Below are 21765 nucleotides of genomic sequence, written 5' to 3'. Positions count from 1 at the left end.
ATATTCAGTCCCACATCTGATATTGTTAACCACTAGAGCTCAAAAGCTTAGGATGAGAAGGAAAGGGTCAACAATGCACATGAGGCTCAACAAATACCCCTCACATGTGGCCTGGACCATGCATGTGGAAGGACCACAATGATTGACATGAATCAAGATTATTAACAAATCAACAATGACTGAGATGAGTCAAGATAATAAACAGGTTACTTGAATAAATAATCAGCATAGAGGGATTCAAACTTGTAACCTCCAGCCAACCTGTGCTCTGTAGTCTGTGCTCTGTAACATGTTGATTAACCACTAGACCCACTTATGCTGACAGTGAACAGGTGAAAAATGTACATCAGGCATAATAGATATTGCAGGACTGTCTCAAGTGTTGTCAAGCAAAGTGGCACACCACTTGGCCAAAATGACAGGAAACGTAGTATGGCATATATCCAATTTATGATTTACCATCCTTAAGATATATTTCATTATTTGAAAATGCTTTAGAAATATTATTAGAAATATGATATTGCTACCAATTGCCGTTAATTACTAGTGTCACTATGGATTTCTGATTCCATAATTTGAGAGTTAAAATAATCCTATCTTTTTTATTCATCTACTGATCTACATGCCCTGAAACTCCAGCACTGTAATTTCACCGAGCTGATTTGTGAGCTGATATAATGTAATAACTGAGTAATAACATCTGTAAGCTTATACTGATAATAAAATTTCAGAGTAAACAAAAAATATAGTGAGCATGTCATGTGTAAAAGTGACTACCTCCCAAAAGAAACATGTCTTTCCCATCCTTAGACTGCATTCCACCATTTTGCCAGCCAACACAATGGACATCATCCTGAGTAGATAGCAGAAATAAAAGTACTAATGAATCTGGAAAATATGACAAGCAGCATATACAGCATCTAAAAGGAACAAGAATTATTGAACAGATAAATCATCTCAACAAGCATCAATAGATAATAAAATCACGAAGCAGCATCAATAAAGATGTTTTACTCATTGTTAACAATACCAGCCTAGACCATCATCCTTTTGGTAAAACAAGCTAAAGCTTTAAATTAAAATACACAAAAGATACTTCTTAATAAGCAAAAGCAATAGTTTTCAACCTAAAATTAAAAGATGCAAACATTTAGCTCCGAGCCTGTAAGCAGAACACAAGAAACAACAAGGATCTGCAAGCATAATTCCAAGATTAAAGCACATACAGACACACAAAACAAAGACACAAGTAAAATAAACTTTGCAAATTAGGATGAGAAAGCAAATGCAACCTTGTTAAATCATATGCAAGTTTTTAAGCACCAAAATTGTATAGGATCTTACTTACCTCATTTTGAAAAAGATAATCATGTGGATATACATTCAATGAAAGTGAGTTCTCAAAATGAAAGACAATATTAGGAAATCCATCATCCACACTGCAACAAAGATTCAACAGCATTTTAGTAAGGTAAATAACTATCAAGTACTATCTTATATAAAAAAAATGAGTAATAAAAGCCTTGAAAATTTTTGAATAATACAATGACCAAATATCAAAGGGTTAGCATCATCTAAAAGATCTATGCACAATACATTATACAAAACCTAATGGGCTCAACCATTGCAAGGTTACAACCCTACTTATGTTGGCTTCCCATAATATGGATCAATTTGTCCTTCAGATGAAGCCTACCAGGCATTTAAATTAGCATTTGAGTGGCAACATGAGTTCAACACGGAATCCCGTATCATAATTAGTTATAAATTCACATTGAGTTAGTAAACATATGATTTGACAGCTGACTTATGATTTGATAAAAGGCTTTGTATCACTATCAATTTTGGGTGTATTCAAAAAATAGTCTAATTCCAGTATCTTATCATGTTGTCTCGCTCCATGAACGCAGCAGTACTCATTAACAATAATAACAGCATCTGCAGGACTTATTTGATTTGTTTTCAGCCATAACAATTCCACAGGACATTTTTTCTCTATCATTCTCTCTAGCCACAATCTTGGTTTGATCCAATTAAGATGATCAAGATCCAGGATCATATCATAATTCATCAAAGATCTGCAAAACTTAGGATTTTCTTAGATTTTAATCAGTTGTCATTCTGCTGTACTTTCCCTTCGTCTCCGGTTCATAGTTTTAGTGGGCTATTTTAAAGTGCTATTAAAAGATCTCATATCTTATTTGACAAATTGATAGGCGCGATTATTGAAGCAGTTCACACAGCACTAATGCTACAGTAACTGCGAACAGTAAATATGCTTTATGACAGTATTGGGATTATCAAAGCAGCGCTGTTCACATAGCACTAATGCTACATTAACTGTAAACAGTAAACATGCTTTATAAATAGGGACCTTTCTGACTCACAAAAAAAAAGAGTAATTCTTTGTGCATCACATGCAGTGCAATAGTAGCGCACCGCCTAATAATATTGGTGCACATAGCGCATTTAGATGGGACGGATATTTAATGCCACTCAACTTTTTTCTTTCTCTAATTTTCAGTGACGAAAATACCCTTTCCTCTATACAACAAAGAAAGAATAGTATTATACTTCCTAATGTCTTATATGACTTTCCGTGAATATATATGATGTCTTGAACCATATATATGACTTCCTGTATATTTATGACATCCTGAATAATATATATGGCTTCCTGATGCCTTATATGACTTCTTATGAATATATATGACATCCTAAATCATAGAATATTGTACCGTGCCGGACCAGCCGGTATACCCCGGATCGAGCCGGCCGGCGGAGAACCGGCACCGGCACAGTTTGGCCAGTTCAAACGGTATACCGACTGAGAAGGGAGGGAACGAGAGGGAAAGTGAGAAAAAGAGAGAGAGGAGAGGAAAAGAGGAGGGAGCCGCTGGAGGCCGGCGGTGGCCCGCTGCAGCCATCGGAGGGCCGTGAAAGCATCCCGGCTCATCAGTTCGCTCGATAGTGCTTTGAAACGAGCAAGAAAGAGAGAGAAAGAGAAAGCGGGAGATCACCGGAGATGAGAGCGGGCGACGTCGCGGATGCGGGCTTCATCGAGGCTGAGAGAGGGGGGTCGCAGAAACGGCGTGGGTGGCATCACGATCGCAACATCGCCGAGGCCGAGAGAGGGGGGTGGCAGAAGCAGCGTGGGCGGCATCGCGATCGCGAAACAGGGGCTGTCACCCCTGTTCACGCGACCCCCTTTTTTAAAAATGAAAATCAACAGTGAAGCCCGCAAATCATTTACCAGCTTCACTATTTAAAAGATTTTTTAAAAAAATTAAAATCAATGAAGTTGGCAAACCATTTGCCGACTTCACTTAAGTTTCGATTTAAAAAAAAAAAATCGTGAAACAAGGGTATCACCCCTGTTTCATGCCCGCGGTACTGCGCACGTGGACTGTACCGTCCAATGGCCACGACGGCCAGTCGGAAGCCATTCGGCGGCCCCACTCCCTCCTTTTCTTTCTTCCTCCCTCTCCTCTCTATTTCTGTCTCTTTCTCTTTTTGTTCTTCCGGTTCGGGTCCGATGTCTTCATCGGTTCGGTATGGTACAGAATCATATCGAATCGTACCGCCGACCGACCGACCGAAATGGCCGTCGGTATCGAGACGTCGAATCTTATCCTAAACAATATACATAACATCCTAAATAATATATATGACTTCCTAACGCCTTATATGACTTCCTGTGAGTAAAAATGACATCCCGAACCATATATATGACATCCTCTGAATATACATGACATCCTGAGCAACATATATGGCTTCCTAATGCCTTATATGACTTCTTGTGAGTATATATGACCTCCCAAACAATATATATGACTTCCTGTGAATATATATGACATCTTGAACAACATATATTGCTTTCTAATGCCTTATATGACTTTCTGTGAATATATATGATGTCCCAAAAAATATATTTGACTTTCTATGAATATATATGACGTCCTGAATAATATATATGATTTTCTAACGTCTTATATGACATAAAAAAGTCATATATATTATTCAGGACGTCATATATATTCACAGAAAGTCATATATATTATTCAGAACATCATATATATTCACAGAAAGTCATATAAGCGTTAGAAAGCCATATATGTTGTTCAGAACCTCATATATATTCATAGAAAATCATATATATTGTTCAGAATGTCATATATACTCACAGAAAATCATATATTTTGTTCGGGATGTCATATATACTCACAGAAATCATATACGGCGTTAAGAAGCCATATATGTTGTTCAAAATATCATATATATTGTTCGGAATGTCATATATATTCATAGAAAATCATACAAGATATCAGGAAGCCATATATATTATTCAATATGTCATAAATATACAGAAAATCATATATATAGTTCAGGACGTCATATATATTCACGAAAAATCATACAAGGCATTAGAAAGTAATAATACTATTCCTTCTTTATTGAATAGAGGAAAGGATATTTTCGTCACTGAAAATTGGAGGAAGAAAAAGCTGGATAGCATTAAATGTATGTCCTATCATTAAGTACGCTACATGCTTTAAGGTAATTGGGTGGTGCGCTCCATGTCAAATTTATTGCACCACACGCGGTGCACAAAGACTTTCTCAAAAAAAAAAAAAGATTAGGGGCCTTAGGGTCCTATTGCAATAGAATGGATGGTTGATTAATGAAGAAATGAATGCAGCTTTTATTTTTTTTAGTTTCCTTTGTCACGTGATTCTGCAAAGGAGCTATGAAATCTTCAAACCTTCAATGTGATTCCTAGATTCTGAAGTGAGTCTAGTGCTCTCCTTCTTCTTCCCTTACCCATGTTTCATTTCCTTCTCTCTTCTTGTTATAACCTGCCTTTCTTCCAATTGTTCTTGATCAGAAATATAATTTTATTTTCCATTGATCTTTCATGTCATATACACATCAGGTGTTTCCTAGGAGAATTTCAGCAAGCTCTTGATTTCAGTTGCTCATTATTCTAGATCACTTAAATTTGCATTGTAACCCCAGATTAGCATTGACAACCAAATTACATCCCCTCTCTCTCTCATACACACATATCTGCACACTGTTTTTTTTTTTTAATTTATAAACAAAAATGTCGCCATTATCCAAAACTAGATTTTAGGTTAACATATCAAATCCACGGTAAGAACTACTAAGTCATTGTTCCTAGAACTCACCACCATTCCTAAACCCTAGATTATCATTGACAACCAAATTACGTCTCTTTCTCTCATACACAGACTTCTGCACACTGTTATTTTTTTTCGTAAACAAAAATGACACCATTATTCAACAAGATTTTAGGTTAATAAGAACTGCTAAATTGTTGTTCCTAGAACTCATTACTATTCCCTAACTCATAATCATTCCCTAAACCCTAGGTTTGATGTAGAATCTTCTCCACTTCCTTTAATCCACAAGAAACTCATTTTCTTGTTCCCTTTTCTAATAGCAGATAGCCTGTGGTTTATTTGATTGAAACCTAGATATTATAGTTCTTAGGGTCCATTATTGCAGATATGCAGAACATCCTATTGGTCTTGAGTACAATTCAATCAAACAATCACGACCTAGTATTCTGGTAAACTATTACTTCAAAAAATCTAAGAAATACACCAATATATGGATGGAAATGGTCAACAGAGAAAATTTGCGGAAGAGGAAACACTACAAAGGACTACCTTTGAACTGAAATGAGATAGAGTATTAAAGGTGGATGTTTGTGAGTGGCTTAAAACTTATCCACAAAATTTCAAAAAGGTCCCAAGACCATTTGGATCTAAGTTGGAAAATCATAATGAAGCATACTCAAATAATGACATAAATGCCAAAAATGTATTTAGCACTACATTTACTAATATGATAAAAATGAAAACAATAAATTATGAAACACCAATTTGTAATCATTGAAAGAAAATAAAAAAACTTTTTTGAATATGTTTGATTTGAAAACTTTTTAGAAGCATACTATAGAAGTTTCAAGCCAAGTTTCCAACACTTGATATGTACCCATTCATTCCAATTATCCGAGATCAGACCAGTAAGATGTTGGTCCTGGAATTGATCTGGGACTCTGGTATTTGCAAACCTAGGTCATCTCGATAGGTACCAACTCATACAATCCAGGTCAGTGATGGCAGTAGCCTGTAACCCTAGGTACCAACTAGGTTGCATCATAAAAGGTTCCAAGCCTCTTCTTTTCCTTGTTTGCTTTGCACATGATAGGAGGGGAGAGATAGCTCTTTTCCTCTCGATAGCTCTTTTACTCGGGATGGTGGATGTCTTGTTTCATTCTGGTCTATTTCTTGACTTATTTCATCCTAACACCTGAGATGAGGATCCCTACACTTGAGACAAGAAACTGCCTTGACATTTGAGGTGGTTGGATGCCTCGCCACCCCATTGGTATTTGAAACCTTGCAAAAGAGACTCTTTAACCTGCTCCAATCCATATTAAAATCCGTTAATCTATCACCTCACTTTGTCCTTTCCTTTTTATTGTTTGGTTGAAAATCAAAAAAAGGAAAAATATTTTTTGGATATGTTCATTTTTCATTTTGCCCTTTATTTTTCATTTTTTGACATCTCATAGGTTTGGTGTCAACATACAATCCCATGTTTTTTGGGCTATGCATTTTACATAATTATGTTACTTTTGGAATAAAATTACAAATAAAAGTAGTTTTGCAAAAAATGATACAACGTTTGAATTAAAGATGCACATAGGGCAAAATACTGTTGGAATTGCATCATTTTTGGGTATGTGCAGAAGCACCAAAACCTATGTTCTAACTTGGCATAACTTAAAATTAATCCTACCAAAATCCCTTTGTTCAAGTTAGTTAAAATACAAGTAGGGCCTGACGAGAATCTGCAGAAGCCCACAACCAAGTTTAATTATCAAAATTTCTAAGAATTTTAAATTAATTTTGAACATGAATTGATTTAAAATGATAACAAATAAAATCAATCTTAAAAATGTAGATGAATTCGGAGTCATTAGATATTAGCATGCATTTCAGTAATTATCTGAATTAATCCAAATACCAATTTGTTATTAATTAATAATCCTTAAATATGAAAATAATTTCAATAAGTTTAAGATTATGAATAAATATTTTGCTTTAGTTTTTATTCATTTGAATCAAACATTTTGGACCTGTTTAGGTGTTGGAATATCCTATTGATCCAATAAGATCTTTTGGTGAGGGCCATCCATTATGCTGTAGAAGAGGTGGAAGGTAAACAAAGGCGTGGAGGAGTGGGAGTGATCAAGCCTTTTGGTGGAACCATTAATCCTGATTTTTAAGGATAACTAAACCATTTGAGAGATGATTATCTTAGCACAAACAAATCAGGATTTTGAGAATTGAATGTTTCCTTTAATAGCCTAGATCCCCTCCAGACCTTGTCTATTTTCAGAGTAAAATTTCCATCATGGATGGGTTATCGGTGAATGGTTAAATCTGACATTCAAAAAGCCCCTTAAAGAGTCACGCAACTTGTTGAATTGCATTTTTTTGGCCACAATTTCATGCATTTTATAGTTTTGTGTATTTACTATCATAAACACCATATTCCTAAAAAAGCTATAAAATAGGAAAAACTTAAAAAACAATGCCAAATTGGCACTGGTACTGGCAACATAAACCCAAGAATAGGATCAAAAGCCCTTGCTAATCCTAGATTACAATCTAAATACAAAACATTGAAAACAACCAATAAACAACAAACAGAAGAGAAAAGCAAAAGGCATCCTGTGAATTCATAAGATTGGAAACCTTGTTTCAGCCCAGCTGACATAAAAAAATCAAAATTCTTTAGGATTTTTTTGCATGTATACCCACACACACACACATGAATACCCTCATAATTTGCTATTTGTATATATACCCTTATAATTTATTCTTTTGCATGTATACGCCTATAAAAAGTCTAAAATTGCATATATGCCCTCACCAATTGACTAATTACGCACCCTTATAAATTATTTCTTTTTGCCTATATACCATTATAAATTATTCTTTATATATGTATATCCTTAGCCAAGGTTTTAAATCCTGTGGGACAAAGGTGTCCCAATTTCTCCATGGAATGGAATGTCCCACTGTCTCATCCCATATCGACAACAGTCCCAATTATGCATCCCAGTGGATATCTTATATCTTTCTCCCCTTCTTCTTTCCTTTCTTTCTTTCTTTTTTTCTTCTTTTCTGATTTTCTTTCTTCCTTTTCTTTCTTTTCCTCTACCTTTCTTTTTTCCTTTCCTTTTTCTTTCTTTTTCTTCTCCCTTTCTTTTTTTTCATTTTTCTTCTTTCCTTTCATTTTTTTCTTTTTCTTTATCTTTCGTTCCTTTCCTTCTTTCTTGTTTCTTCTTCTCTCCTAGTGTGGATGGGTTTTGATGTCCCAAGCTCGTTCTGGTCCTGTTTTTTCACAGAAATAGAATAGGACGACCGGGACACCCCCCATCCCATTGGGACATAAAACCTTACCCTTAACTCAATAAAGATAAATATGCAAAAAGAAATAATTTATGAGGATATACATACAAATAGTATATTTACAAGGGTATAGACACAAAAAGAAATAATTTATAAGGATGTACATGTAAATAGTAAATTTACAAGGATATACATGCAAGTTCATATATTTGTATGGGTATGCATGCAAAAAGAATAATTGAAAATGGTTCCATGCAGATGGTAACTTTGTAAGGGCATATGCAAAATTTTAAATATTTATAAGGATATACATGCAAAAAAAACCATTTCTTTAGCCTTGTTTGAACTGAAAAAAATCTTTGAAATGTTTGCAACAAGGTTCAATATACCGATATCAAGGGTTAGATTGGTCAACTGACGTATGGTTCAATATGCCGTTCCATGCCATTACATGCCGGGCCTGTACCGATATAGTAGATAGGGCAAGGGAGAGGGAGAATTGGAGAGGAAAATGGAGAGGGGGGACAGTGGGAGAGGGAGAGGGAAGAATGGAGGGAGAGAGATGGTGAATGCCAGTAGAGGCTAGTGGAGTGGTCCTAACACGACAGAGAGGGTGGGGGAAAGAAAGAACGTGAGAGAGGAAAAGACAAAGGGAAGGAGAGGGAGAGGGAGGGAGGGTCGTGGAGGGCTAGAGCGGGTTGCCAGTTTATTTAAAAATCACAAAATAAAAAGGAAGGGGGCAATAAGACCCTTGTTTTGCCCTATGCGACCATCTGAAGAGTAAAGCACCTCCTCTGGCCCTCTACAGCCATTTGACGCCCTCTGTGGCCCTCCAATGGCCTCTGGCAACCCTCCCTTCCTCCCTCCCTCTCTCTTCCTCTCTTTCCTTCTCCATCTCCCCTTCGTCGGTTTCTCATTTCAAATGCCAGAACTATCCCGATCCACCACTAGCATGGCTTAGTACGCCCCGAACAAGATAGTTCAGGATGGCTCTGCATTCCATGTCCTTGTAGGTCTTGAGGAAGAGACAAAAGACAAGTTGAATTCCATAACAGAGTGACATGGATAAGCAATCCTTCACTGCAATGGTTAGAACTGTCATAAGTCATGGATTTGCCGATTGGGATGGTGGGCAATCTATAAGCATGTGCTAAGAGTTGCAACAATAAAACATAATGCATGATTAGGGGGACAATACCCAAATATATAAACTTAAATAATCTATATCCCCTAACATAAAACACCAGTATGATGTCCCCATCATTAAGAATTAATCATCCGACTAGAAGAAAGTTTACTTGATACAAGGATAGGAAAAAAGAAATATTAACTCATGGTTGCACGGATAAACCAAAAGAGATAGAATGATGAAGTTTCATAATTTTATTTCGTATAAAAAGCATAATGCTATAGTTTGGGCTAACATTTATGTGAAAAAAAAGTAGATAGACAAACTGGTTTTATAGCTAAGCTTTTAAATTCCATAATTCCCAAGACCCTAAACAAAGATATAAAATGGTTGGTGCACATGCATACCTTCCAGTATATTGAAAACATAAAAAGTCCTGAATGGCGTGGAAGCTTAAATTTGGTTGGTAAGAGAAAATCTAGAAAAGAAGAAGTGAAGAGTAAGTAATAATTGACATAGAAAGATCTTCAAAAAGAACCAATTTGAGAGGTCTCATACCGCATTCATTAATGGTTTATAAGCCGCCTCTGGAAGATAAGATAAGGTTGTACCACTATCAATTATTGTTCCTTTCTTGTCTCCATTTTCAAACAAGTCTGTTGGAAGCCGTAGAAAAGCCCCACCAACCTCAATTGCCTTAAGATTGACATTATAATGTGGCCTAAAGTAGCGATAAAATCAGTTATAGAAGAATTGAAAAGCCAATAGATAAATCAAGAGTTAGCAATCAGCAGACGAAAAAAGAAGAAAACATAGAAGAATTTATTCACCTGTTAGAGCAGAAATAAGGAAGAATAAATACTGATTCACATTAAAAACATAGGTGGAAACAAGGGGTCATTTCTTTAGGAGGAACTTTCTTTGTCATACTACATTTGGGCCCCCTCCCCCCAACCACCTCCTAACACTCATTGTCTTATTGTATGGGCTGTATGCCCTCCTGCCGCCCCCCCTCCCCCCCCCACCACCACCACTCCTCTCCTTCCCTCATTTGCTCATTTTTATATCATATAATTAATAATCTATAAACATGCCACATTTAATTTCCAAATTTTTCTAAATAGAAATAAATGTTTGATTAGGTTCTCAAAATTAATATCTAGGGTTTTATACATAGGAAGCCAAACTTTGATTGCGTGTCTCATATATCCTTGCTTGATCCTATAGGACTCCTATCAAACACTCTAACACATGTTTTCTTGCTCCACTTCTTTGAAATCCCAAGGAACACGTATCTCATTAGAGCCTGAAATAGAAAGGCTATGCCACCATATTTATCATCCTAAAAATCATGGAATTAGGATCCATTAATATCACTCTATTACTTTTCAATATAGACACACATACCAGCCTCCTATACAAATTTTTTGATGGAAGATGCATGATACCTTCAAATCCTGATTTTATATTGCATATGCATGATAGATTCCTAGCCTGATTTAGATATGAGAGAGAGGGAATGGTTTTTTTTTTTTTTTTTTTTTTTTTGGGGGGGGTGTGTGTGTATGTGTGTGTGTTCTTCTCTAAATTTTTTTCTAAATTATTCATTGATATTTTTTATAATCATGAAATTTGTTATATGGATGCAAAGTTTTTCTTAATTTTGAACTATAAGGTATTCCAGTTCTCTGAGAAAAAAATTCTTAGAATCCTTATTTCACATACATCTTCATAGAATTTTGTACTATTGCTTTTCTTTGAAGTAGTTATTATAAGGGCCTGTTTCATATTAGTATGTTTCTGTTTTTTTTACTTTTAAACATGAAAACACAAAAATTCATGGTAAAAAAAAAAAAAAGATTTTTGATTGCATTATTTTATTTTTTTAAAGTGACTTTCACTATCTATGGAAAAAAGTGGGAGTGAAAATATTTTCATTTCCACTTTTTTCAAAAGTAACTTTTAGAGGCCTAAAACAAATCCTCATGCATCTAACTCACCCTCTTACATACACTATCCAAGTCCATCATCCCTATGGGTGGAGATTTGGCACATCGCTGCATTGCCCATCTGAGATCCACCACACCAACACACCGCCCATTTGAGATCTGGTAAGTCCTTCCTTCCATTCATCCTCTCCAGCTCTTTCCCATCAGCGAGATCTTTTCATGCCTCATTTAGAACAGTCTGGAAGTAGTGGCAACAGTTTTCCGGTATTAGCAAGGGTGTTTGGGTAGGTTTTGGGGATAGGGATATTCCAAATGTCAAAAGATTAGATTTTGGAAGCATGGAAGGAGGCTTTCCAGTGGGTGAAGAGGCAATCACACAACATCCATTAGGCGGCCGGTATTGGTGAGGGTGTTCTAGTGGGCTCTGGGGACAGGGATCTTCCAAGAGTCATGTGATTGGATTTTGGGGATGGTGGAGACGGCGTTCCAGTGGGCGGGGAAGAGGCCTTTGGAATATTTTTTACATGATCTTTTTGGTTGGTGGTGAGGTTTTGCTACCAAAATCAAAGGCCTGATGCTGTTTGCTCCTGTTGACATGTTCCTTCTTTAGTTTCTTGGTAAATTCTTGATGTTTTCTTGCTGCTTCTTACCAAAACCATTCTCCCCTCAAGAAGATTGCTTATATGGGTTAAGGAGTCCGTCAAGGTTCCCTTTCAAGTCCATTCTGGGATTTCACGTCTCTTTTTAATTTGGGGTACCCACAAAGTTTTTGGGAGGTAGTTAGAACTGATGTGAATCGTCTGAATATTCTCTTATGACTCCTTTCAAGAACTCAATGGCTTGTCAATAACTTGAGTACCTTGTTATGAGCAGAGAAAATACAACTGCATTGAATTTTTAATTTTTGCTTAACAAACATGTTTTCTTTCTTGCTGTGAAAAATGAAGAAGTAGCGACTACCAAGCATCTTTATGTTGTCAAAAATCCAAAAAGATTGGAAACAGAATTCCTGTTTTTAATTTTTTATAAATAGAAGTGACAATGACACCACATGCAGCCCAAGCAGTAGCATCTGATGTAGGAGCATAAACCAATACCAACAATGATAATCCATTTACTAGAATAGAGCATCGAACAACCTTTTTTGGATCATATTAAATTAAGCATGGTGGAGAATCCAACCTTTTTTTCAAAATAAAAATTGTTTAATGACTTAGCTGCTTTAGAACATATTATGCACAATTTCAATACATTTATGCAAAAATAAACATATTCTTATCAAAAGTTTAAATCCTTTTTTCTTTGACATATTAATCTTTCATTGCTGAACTTCTATCATTTGAACACCAGTCCCCTAAAGAAAAAAATCCTGGTTACACCCCTGACAAAAATAGTTGTTATTTGAATAAACCAGCAGTATCATATCGAAGCAACTTCTGAAACCTATGTCAAAGAACAATTCTTCTTACCCCAGACATTGAAAATAAAACAAAAGAAAGAATACACATTAATTAGAATTGTCAGGAAAACATGATACAAGCCTTTTAACGGAATTGAGGATGAGGATATATAAACAATCATGTCAGTGTATGTATACATATATGTTTGTCTATGTATGTTTCTGACTTTCTGTGATATCCATTATCCAATGTCACACCAATACCCATCCCCATCTCCACAATCATGTGTATGCATACATAAATGTTTGTGTATGTATGTTTCTGTGACATCCATTATCCAATGTCATACCCATAGAAATATGCATCTCCAGTTGTCAACTCAGGGTTCTTTATGAGTCCTATTTCGCTATTCATTGAACCCTATCCTCCACCAAGACAAGATTATTTCAATCCTTTCTTATAATATTCACCTACAAGTTCTCTGGTTCACCTTCCTATAATTTTGAATTCCCCGCCTTATACAGGCAATTTTGGTCCTTCCTTGCCCATAACCAGCATATAACAGTCATTTCCATCATCTTATCATTTTTAGTAACAACTCTTGTGTTTTTCTAACATATTCCTTCTATATTCGTAATTCCTAATTCCTCTGCAACCCTACACTAGCTAATTTTCTTTAAAAACTATAAGTCTATATACAATGTATCAACACCTAATCTTTGAGAGCCTTAAAAAGCTGAAACCAATCACTTAGAACTTCGTAGCACACTAATCTCCTAGCCTTCACAAAGAATAAATGCCAAAAGATGAGTTCATGACAAAATGAACAACAAAGCATGTAGAAATATAAAACTAAGTTATAAAACCTTTACTAATACTAGCTAGGTACATCCTTGCACAATTCCAGTCAGATTTCTCTTCTAATAAAAATAGGTTACAACTTTTCCGAAATAGATATAACTAATGGAAATTGAAATCCTACAGGAGGAAAATCTTGACTTCTATATTAGCTTTGTCTTCAATCGCATTACCTAATTCTATCCAAATTGAAAGATATGCCTCATCGAAGTGTCAAAAAGAAACTTTGGATTTAACCAGCTTGTTTTGAGACCCAAATGATGAAATTTGGCCTGATTGCTCGATGCGCCATACCTTTTGTGGGGTTGCACCATGTCATAGAGCTTGAAAAGATATTTGATTTAAAAGTAAAAATATCCACCTCAATTGATATAGTCTAGGCAAGTAAGGATCTTCAAAAGTTTGATTCACCATCAAATTTCCTGATGTGGCGGATCTTGCTCCTGGATCCTATCCATTTTTTTCTTACAATGGCCAAAATGGTCAACGTCGAGTCTAGTGACTCTTGAATCATGGCTCTCTCAGTTTGGAGGATTTAGCTCATGCTAAATTGGAATTGAAGATAGGAAATGCCCACATCCCAATCTCATGACTAAACCACTTGGCTTTGCTATAAAGCAAACCATTCCACGAGATCCAAAAAGTCTCAATCCTCCTATTTTTAGCTTATGTGACCTTCCTCTTAAGGACAACCCTGGTCCAACAGCTTTTCCTACTTCACCTATAGATCATCCGTAGCTAGCAGCACTGGTTTCTGGCCTTGATCTTCAACTAGCATGGAAGGCTTAAACAACTTTAGCTTCTTAGCATTAATTACTAAGTACATCTCCATGTTTAGTGGCAAATCAAGCAGAAAGTCATTCTTTCTATCTTTTTGAAAATTTTGAAAAGACTATATCGAATGACTTTCAGTTTGTTTCCTTCACCCTTCAATGTTTCTTTCTTGAAACAAAGCCACCCTAGCTCTCCCTCTTGGAAGTTGAACTCCACATAATGCCTTGTCATGCCACTCCTTACTGTTGTTGTGATTGATGTAGCCATGCCTCGACCTCCTGATGCATCTTCCTAATAATCTGAAGAAACCTTGGAGCTTGTGCCTGGTCTCCCTCCTTGTTGTTCTTTGGTTTAGCACAAACTGTGAACTCTAGGTCGAAGGGGCTCCATGGTAGATAGCCCAAGCAGACCTCAAATGGCAACTTCTATATAGAACCCTGGTTAGCCCTATTGTAGAGAAACTGGAGGTAGGGCAAGCTATAATCTGAATTATTTGGATGCTTTGACTTATAGTATCAAAGGAGCTGCACCACCATATGATTCATGACCTACATCTATCCATTTATCTATGGGTGGAAAACAACACTCTGCTTGAATTTGCCATCCATCATCACCCACAAAGTTCTCTGAAAATCACTTAGAGAATGGCTATCTATGAAATTAAGAAAGAAAGGCCAAAATTCCATACACGCTAAAAGCAAGATGCTTTTTCTCCATTCACAATCTTGCTTTTCTTCCATACATGCTGCTTTTTTCCATACTTGCTAAAGGAACAAACTAGCTTTTTCTTCTTATAAGGAATCAGACATACCATCTTGATCTCAATCGATCAACTAACACAAATGATGGTCATAGTTGTGTCCTATCTTTGTCAAACTTTCCAAGAAATTTATCATGACACTCTCCCAATGTCTACTAGGTACTGGTAATGGTGTATAAAGTCCCAGCATTTTATTGAAGGATTTTGATGTGCTATATAGTTTATGGCCTTTGATGAATCAGGTCACATCTTACTGCACTTCAGGCCAACAGACATTGCTTCTCAAGTGCATTTCAGCCTCCACTCCAAAGTGTCCAGTAACCTTTAGAGCTTGAACCCCTTGAATCCAATGTATCCTATCAGCAACCTAAAGGATGCATAAAAAAGTTCCAATATATAGAAGTCCATTCTTCAAGGTGAACCTATCAGCAAGCCTTCTTCAAATTCCCCAACTCTTCTTAAAAATCTAGATCCGTTGCATAGATGCCCTTATACTCCTCATGACAGAGTGGCTCAATTTGCATTCAACAATAAACTAAAGACCACTTTTGATGGTAAGTCAACTAATATGTTTGTAGCTTCTTTTTCTATTTGATCACGAAGTTAAATTGCTCCAGATAAGACATCCATTGCATTCCTGGTGCAACTTGGACCTTGTATGGAGAACTAATATGGCTTGTAATCTGTGTCCACAATTCTCTTTGCCCAGCAAGTATGATCTCCAATGCTCCATGGCCTGATTTAGGTCATACAACTCTTTGTCATACTTTGGACACTGTAGTGGTGCCTGAAACATCCTCAAGTGATATGCTGCTAGTTTCTCATCATGTGTAAGGGCAACTCCCAATGCATACCCTAATACATGGGCTCAATCTCAAAGAGTCTTTATAGATTTGGCAATTGTAGGATCATTTATTTGCATATCTTCAAAAGCTAAAATGTGTCTTACTGTTTCTTCGACCATTCAAGATTTATACTTTCATTTTATCCAACTAATATAAGGGTGTCACAATCACTAAGAAGCGCCTGATAAAATTTCTAACACATTTGTATAAACCCATGAAGCTCCACTCCTCAGTCATCATCTTGGGTTTAGGTCAATTTTTAATGACCCTCACCTTTTTAATTTTGGATCAACTTTTGGCTCGCCTCTACCAACTACAAAACCTAGGTACACCATGAATTGCTTCCTGACCTCGCACTTCTTGAGGTTCAACATCAGCTTGTTCTCCTCCAGCACTTTTAGGACCTTCATGATATGCTTGATGTGCTTTTCCCAAGTATTACTGTAGCTTAGGATATCATCAACATACGCAATCACAAAATCTCAATGAAAGGCAGCAGCACCTTGTTCATCAACACCATGGCATTGATAGGGGCATTAGATAAGCAGAACGACATGATAAGCCGATTGAACAAACCTTACCTCACCTGAAAGTTGTCTTTCAAATATCTTCCTTACGAATCCGAACTTGATGGTAGCTAGATTTCAAGTCCAGCTCAATGAAGTAATTAGTTTTCATGCTTGATTTGGTCCAGCAAGTCAACAATCTAGGACAGCGGATATCTGCCATAATGGTCATCATGTTAAAGGCAAGGTAGTTGATACACATCCTCCAACCACCATCTTTCTTTGGCACTAGGGCCACATGCAATCCACAGGGCAAGCTGTTAGGGTTGATCATGCCTTGGTCTAGCAGTTTTATGATCTGCCTCTTGATCTCTTCATTCTCCATGACTAAGCGGTCATAGAGACCCAACTTGGACAAAGATACATCTCTAACTAAACTAATCTCGTGTTCGATTGCCCTTCGATACAGTAGCCGTTCACTTCTTGGAATAGATCTACATTTTTTAGCAGCTGATTGGCATCGGCTTTATAGTTGGAACTCAAAGCTATTGCCAAGGGACTCAATCTCTCCTAAGGGACATCAACCTCTCTTAGCATCAACACATGAGCTTCTTGCAAGAACTGACTAGTTTCTTCACTTGGGCAGTAATCACAAGGTCAATGTGTTCTTGTTTTCTAGAGGCATTGATCATGAACTCCTTGTGCTTTATGAATACATACTTTCTCTACTGCTTATAGAAGACTTTATCTTGATCCCAAGGATAAATCTCCTAAGGATGACTTGGCAAACATCTAAAGGAACCACTTCATCAATTACTTCCCAATGATAGCAAATTCGAAGGTACAATACTTGGTGATTTTTATCTCCATATTCTTTTAAATCCAAAAGAATGTAGTGATGCAGATAAGGCATAGTCTGCCACCCTAATTTTGAATCAGATTTTCAAAATAAGACTCTTCTAGTCTCCAAGATCTACAATAGTTTCAATGATACTATGCTTCAATTGAATCCTAAAGTGCAAGAGGAATCTCTGTCTGCTTCAGTTGCTGTCTCAAGTTTTGTCACCGTAAAACTCTATTTTGGGTCTCCTTGCTTGGGCTCAAGCAGCTTTTCAACCTCAATCACAATAAGGACCATCTTTTCTTTCTTTTTAGGATCCTCCTTTGACTCCTTTCCTTTTGATTGTATCACGAGGTGAAGCTTCCAACATTTTCCTACTATATCCACTAATCCTCAAGTGGTCACAATAATTTTTATAAATCATATTGCTTGCTTCTTACTTAGCTCCCCCTTCTAGCCTGGTTTTCCACTATCTTTTTTGAATTTATCACCTTCTACCCTTCCTTGGACCGATTTTCTCCTCTATTCCATGGTCTTCATACTAGCTTCATTGATCTCTACAACTTTCAAAAGTTTTAGTTTCTTTCAAATGCTCTTGTGCAAACCACCAACATGCTTTATGAAATGTATGTAATCATTGATAGAGATCCTAAGTGAGATAGCTTGCTTGTGGAACTCGATCGTATAGTCTTGAACAAATTAATCAAACTTCTGCTACAAGTAATGTTACTTGATCTATCGATCTTCCTCATGAGTTATTTAGTAAATCTGTTTCTTGATTAAGCTCTTAAATTTGCTCAATGTTAGATTGAAGATATCGTTATTTCTTATATACGAATTCCACTAGATAAGAACATGGCCAGAAAGCATGAGAAGGCAAACCCTATCTTTTGGACACTAGTGTATCCATAAATAGTGAAATAGGCCTCTAATTGGTCGAGCCAATTATTAGGCTTCTCTGCATCCTCCATCATATGCAAAATTCTAAATTCGAGCTTCAACTTTTAAAGGTTTAAGAGAGATTTTGAGTGATTGCAGATTGTTATTCCTCCTCACTGGATGGTAGATTCTCATCTCCAGACACCACAGATAGCTTCATATAAGAGTTGGTGGTGCTTGAATTGAAGGCGTCACCGATTAAGATACAAGCTTGGTAAGTTGGGCAATCTTTTCCTCCTATTGTATAAGGCGTATCTTCATCTCATCATCCGTCAAGGTAGAAGAAGTAGCCATTCTCGTATTTATCTTTCAATGGACATCAAGCATCTATAGTGGTTCTCTCATCTACTTGTATTGCTAGCACATCTAGATTATAAACTAACCCCTATGGATGTAGATGACTGAAGCCCAGTAACAACTGTAGCTGATCAGCAAAATGGAAGAAATTCCATAAACCTACTCAACTTGAATATCTTTTATAAGAAAATTTAGAAAATGGGAAAATTGGCGAAAGTAGGATCTAGGTACCTTCTTTTTTAATTAATTAATAATAAAACTGAGTTACAAAGCCTCTATCCATGCTAGTGAGATCCACATTTAAGTAGATCAGATTCCTTCGATAAAAAAAGCTTTACAGCTTCCCCAAAATAAACATGACCAGTGAAAATAATCATGAAAACTAAACATCTACAGCAGGTTGATCATGACTACTACATCAATTTCGTCTTCAGCCGCTTTGCATAAGTCTTCCTAGATTGGAAAATATTTCTAATCAAAGTCTTTCATAAAAGAAAGTTTTTGGCATTGACTAGCTCATTTCAAGACCCAAACTATAAAATTTGGCCCTTGATCGCTTTGTTCACTCAACCTTATCGAGTGGCAACATATCATAGAGCTTGAAATATTAACCAATTTTCAAAAAATAAAAACTTAATTTGACATCACACAAGAAGTTAGGAGCTCTAGAAGTTTAGTATGCTTCAACTTCCCAATATAGTAGATCTCATGCCAAGACCCTATCTAATCCTCCTCATAGGGGTTAGAATGGTTCATATCGAGACTAGTGATCTTCTAGATTAATTTCTTACCTTCTCTCTTATACTAATCACATTTCCACCTTGCTATTTAAATCCTATATGCAGTTTAAACTGTACTGCTGCATGCCATCCTTACCAGGCATCATGGTTTTGAAAACCGACCCGAACCGCCTGGTTCGGGCCGTACCGAGCCATACCAACATCAAATCGGATCAGTTCGGACTTGATTTTCGGCACCCAAAAATTTAAAAAAAAATATTATGAACCACCCGGTTCGAGCCTAAACCAGACGGTTTAGGCTTGAACCGCGTGGTATGCAGTTGTTTCGGGCTGAACTGCCCGGTTCGGTTCATGTTGGACTATTTTTATATCTGAGACAGAAAAAATCTCAAAAGACTTCTTCTTTGTGTTTCTCAATCTCTCTTCCTCACTCCCTAGCACTGAGACTAGCAGGAAAATATCGAAAAAATACAGATTAAAGGTATGTTTTTCTTTCTTAGCTCTCTTTCCTCTCTTCCCCTCTTCTTTTTTTTGAAAATTCATGGAAAATGGAAAAACAAGAGAAAACCATGCCAATTTTTTTTTTTGGAATGATTTTAATATATGTTGTAGATGTATGGATGATCTACATAATGACACTAAAATCATAAATTTTCATTAAGTATATAATTTTTTAAATTAAAAATATTTTTTAAAAATAAAAAATTATTAAAAAAATAAATTTCAAAAAATACCTGTAAAATCATATTATTGTTTAAGGACTTGCAAGCTACTTTCGACATAAATTTGATGCCCATTTATCAAAATTTTGATGCATCTTGGCATAGTGGCTTAAGCCTAAATTTGAAAAAAAAAAAAAAGTAGCATTTCATGTATTGATTATTTATGATGCTAAATAACATAATGTCACATTTAGATTCATATCACACGTGATTAAAGGTGTATCAGAGTGATACAAACATTAATTAATATCACTTATCAATTTGGACATCAAAACATTCAATAATCCAAAAAAATTTGATTGAACACCCTCAAAAAAATGAAAACAATGCGAACCGACACGCCTACCGTACCATGTGTCGATACGGTATCGTATCGAACTGGCCAGTGATCGGTACAGCCACCAATACTGGTTTTCAGAACCTTGCTAGGCATACCATATCTCGATACACCAAACTGACCCCAAAAAATTGGCATGCCAAAACTGTACCAATGTGATACCAGGGCTTGATATTGAGATGGCGAACCTACTTAAACTTATTATTGAATTCAAATTGCTATCCATCTCCAAGTTCTGCAAAAAGCACACATGAGTTCATTTCTTGAAGAATAATTTAGATCATCGACACAAGACGTTAAAGTTCCATCCAATTAACCAAGTGATGTTTTAATCATACGAACGACAAAATTCAAAATCTAATGCAATGAGAATGACATCCTCACAAAGTTAAAAAATAAGAACAATAAATAAAATAAAAAGATTATTCATGCATGCATAGCAAAATCTCATATGCACTTGTGTAGCATTTCTTATCACAATGCATTATCCAACATTCATATGCAAGCAGATAATTGTCAGCCTTGCTCGATGAACACAATATTTTGCAACATAACTAGTATGCATGTCCACTAAAGAACAAACCCTTTATGGTCCATATATTTTTTATGCATCCAGCGCATAACGTTCTAAGAGATTGTTCTAGCAACCAGATATGAATAAAAGCAATAGATAAATAACATACAAACTAATCTAATAGCCAGGTCTAGCATAACATACATATTGGGTATCAGTGGTGTTGTTTTCACTTTGGGTTCCACAACATTTCCTATAGCGAAAATTCCGCCTCCTTTTATTGTATCTAAGCAGTGAGCGAATACCTTCCTCACTCTTCCAGCTGCAGCTAGTTGTGAAATCATGGATGAGTTTGACTGACCAAAACCAAGAATCCCATCAAGTGCTTCACTAGATGAACCTAAATCCCCAGATTGCTGTGCCCCACACCTGTACCAAAATGAGATTGTAATTTGCAAAGGAAGATTGATAAGCCACATGAAAACAACCAAAAGATCACATGCAGATAAGTGATAATGTAAAAAAAAAAAATACCAAAACCTCAAGGCACTCAGGATTTGTTTTGACAAACTCTTGCATCAAAATTTCAAATCATTAATTAATATACAGGATAGAAGGGAAAAAAAATCCAAAGGCTACCTTGTGAAAATTGACCATCCTACTTACAGGCAATGAAAATGGAGCAGCCTATCCTTAGCCAA

At 36.2% G+C, this 21765-nt stretch overlaps 1 protein-coding gene across 2 annotated transcripts in view; it reads right to left on the bottom strand.

Annotated features, from left to right (window-relative positions):
• The window catches only part of LOC105035864 (aspartic proteinase 36), a 39542-nt gene that overhangs the window by 5952 nt on the left and 11825 nt on the right, over positions 1-21765 (bottom strand). The window contains exons 4-8 of one of the 2 annotated variants that reach the window (XM_010911575.4): positions 21269-21493; positions 10141-10303; positions 9990-10060; positions 1349-1439; positions 778-853 (exon numbers count right to left, since the gene is read on the bottom strand). In XM_010911575.4, the coding sequence (XP_010909877.1) occupies positions 778-853; positions 1349-1439; positions 9990-10060; positions 10141-10303; positions 21269-21493 (626 nt within the window). The remainder of the gene's footprint in view (positions 1-777; positions 854-1348; positions 1440-9989; positions 10061-10140; positions 10304-21268; positions 21494-21765) is intronic. The other variant, XM_073243746.1, reaches the window with a different exon arrangement.

This window comes from Elaeis guineensis, chromosome 9, assembly GCF_000442705.2.
Source record: "Elaeis guineensis isolate ETL-2024a chromosome 9, EG11, whole genome shotgun sequence".
Classification (NCBI taxonomy): Eukaryota; Viridiplantae; Streptophyta; class Magnoliopsida; order Arecales; family Arecaceae; genus Elaeis; species Elaeis guineensis.
Note: the sequence above shows the minus strand (reverse complement) of the source record. Positions and strands in the feature narration are given on the sequence as shown.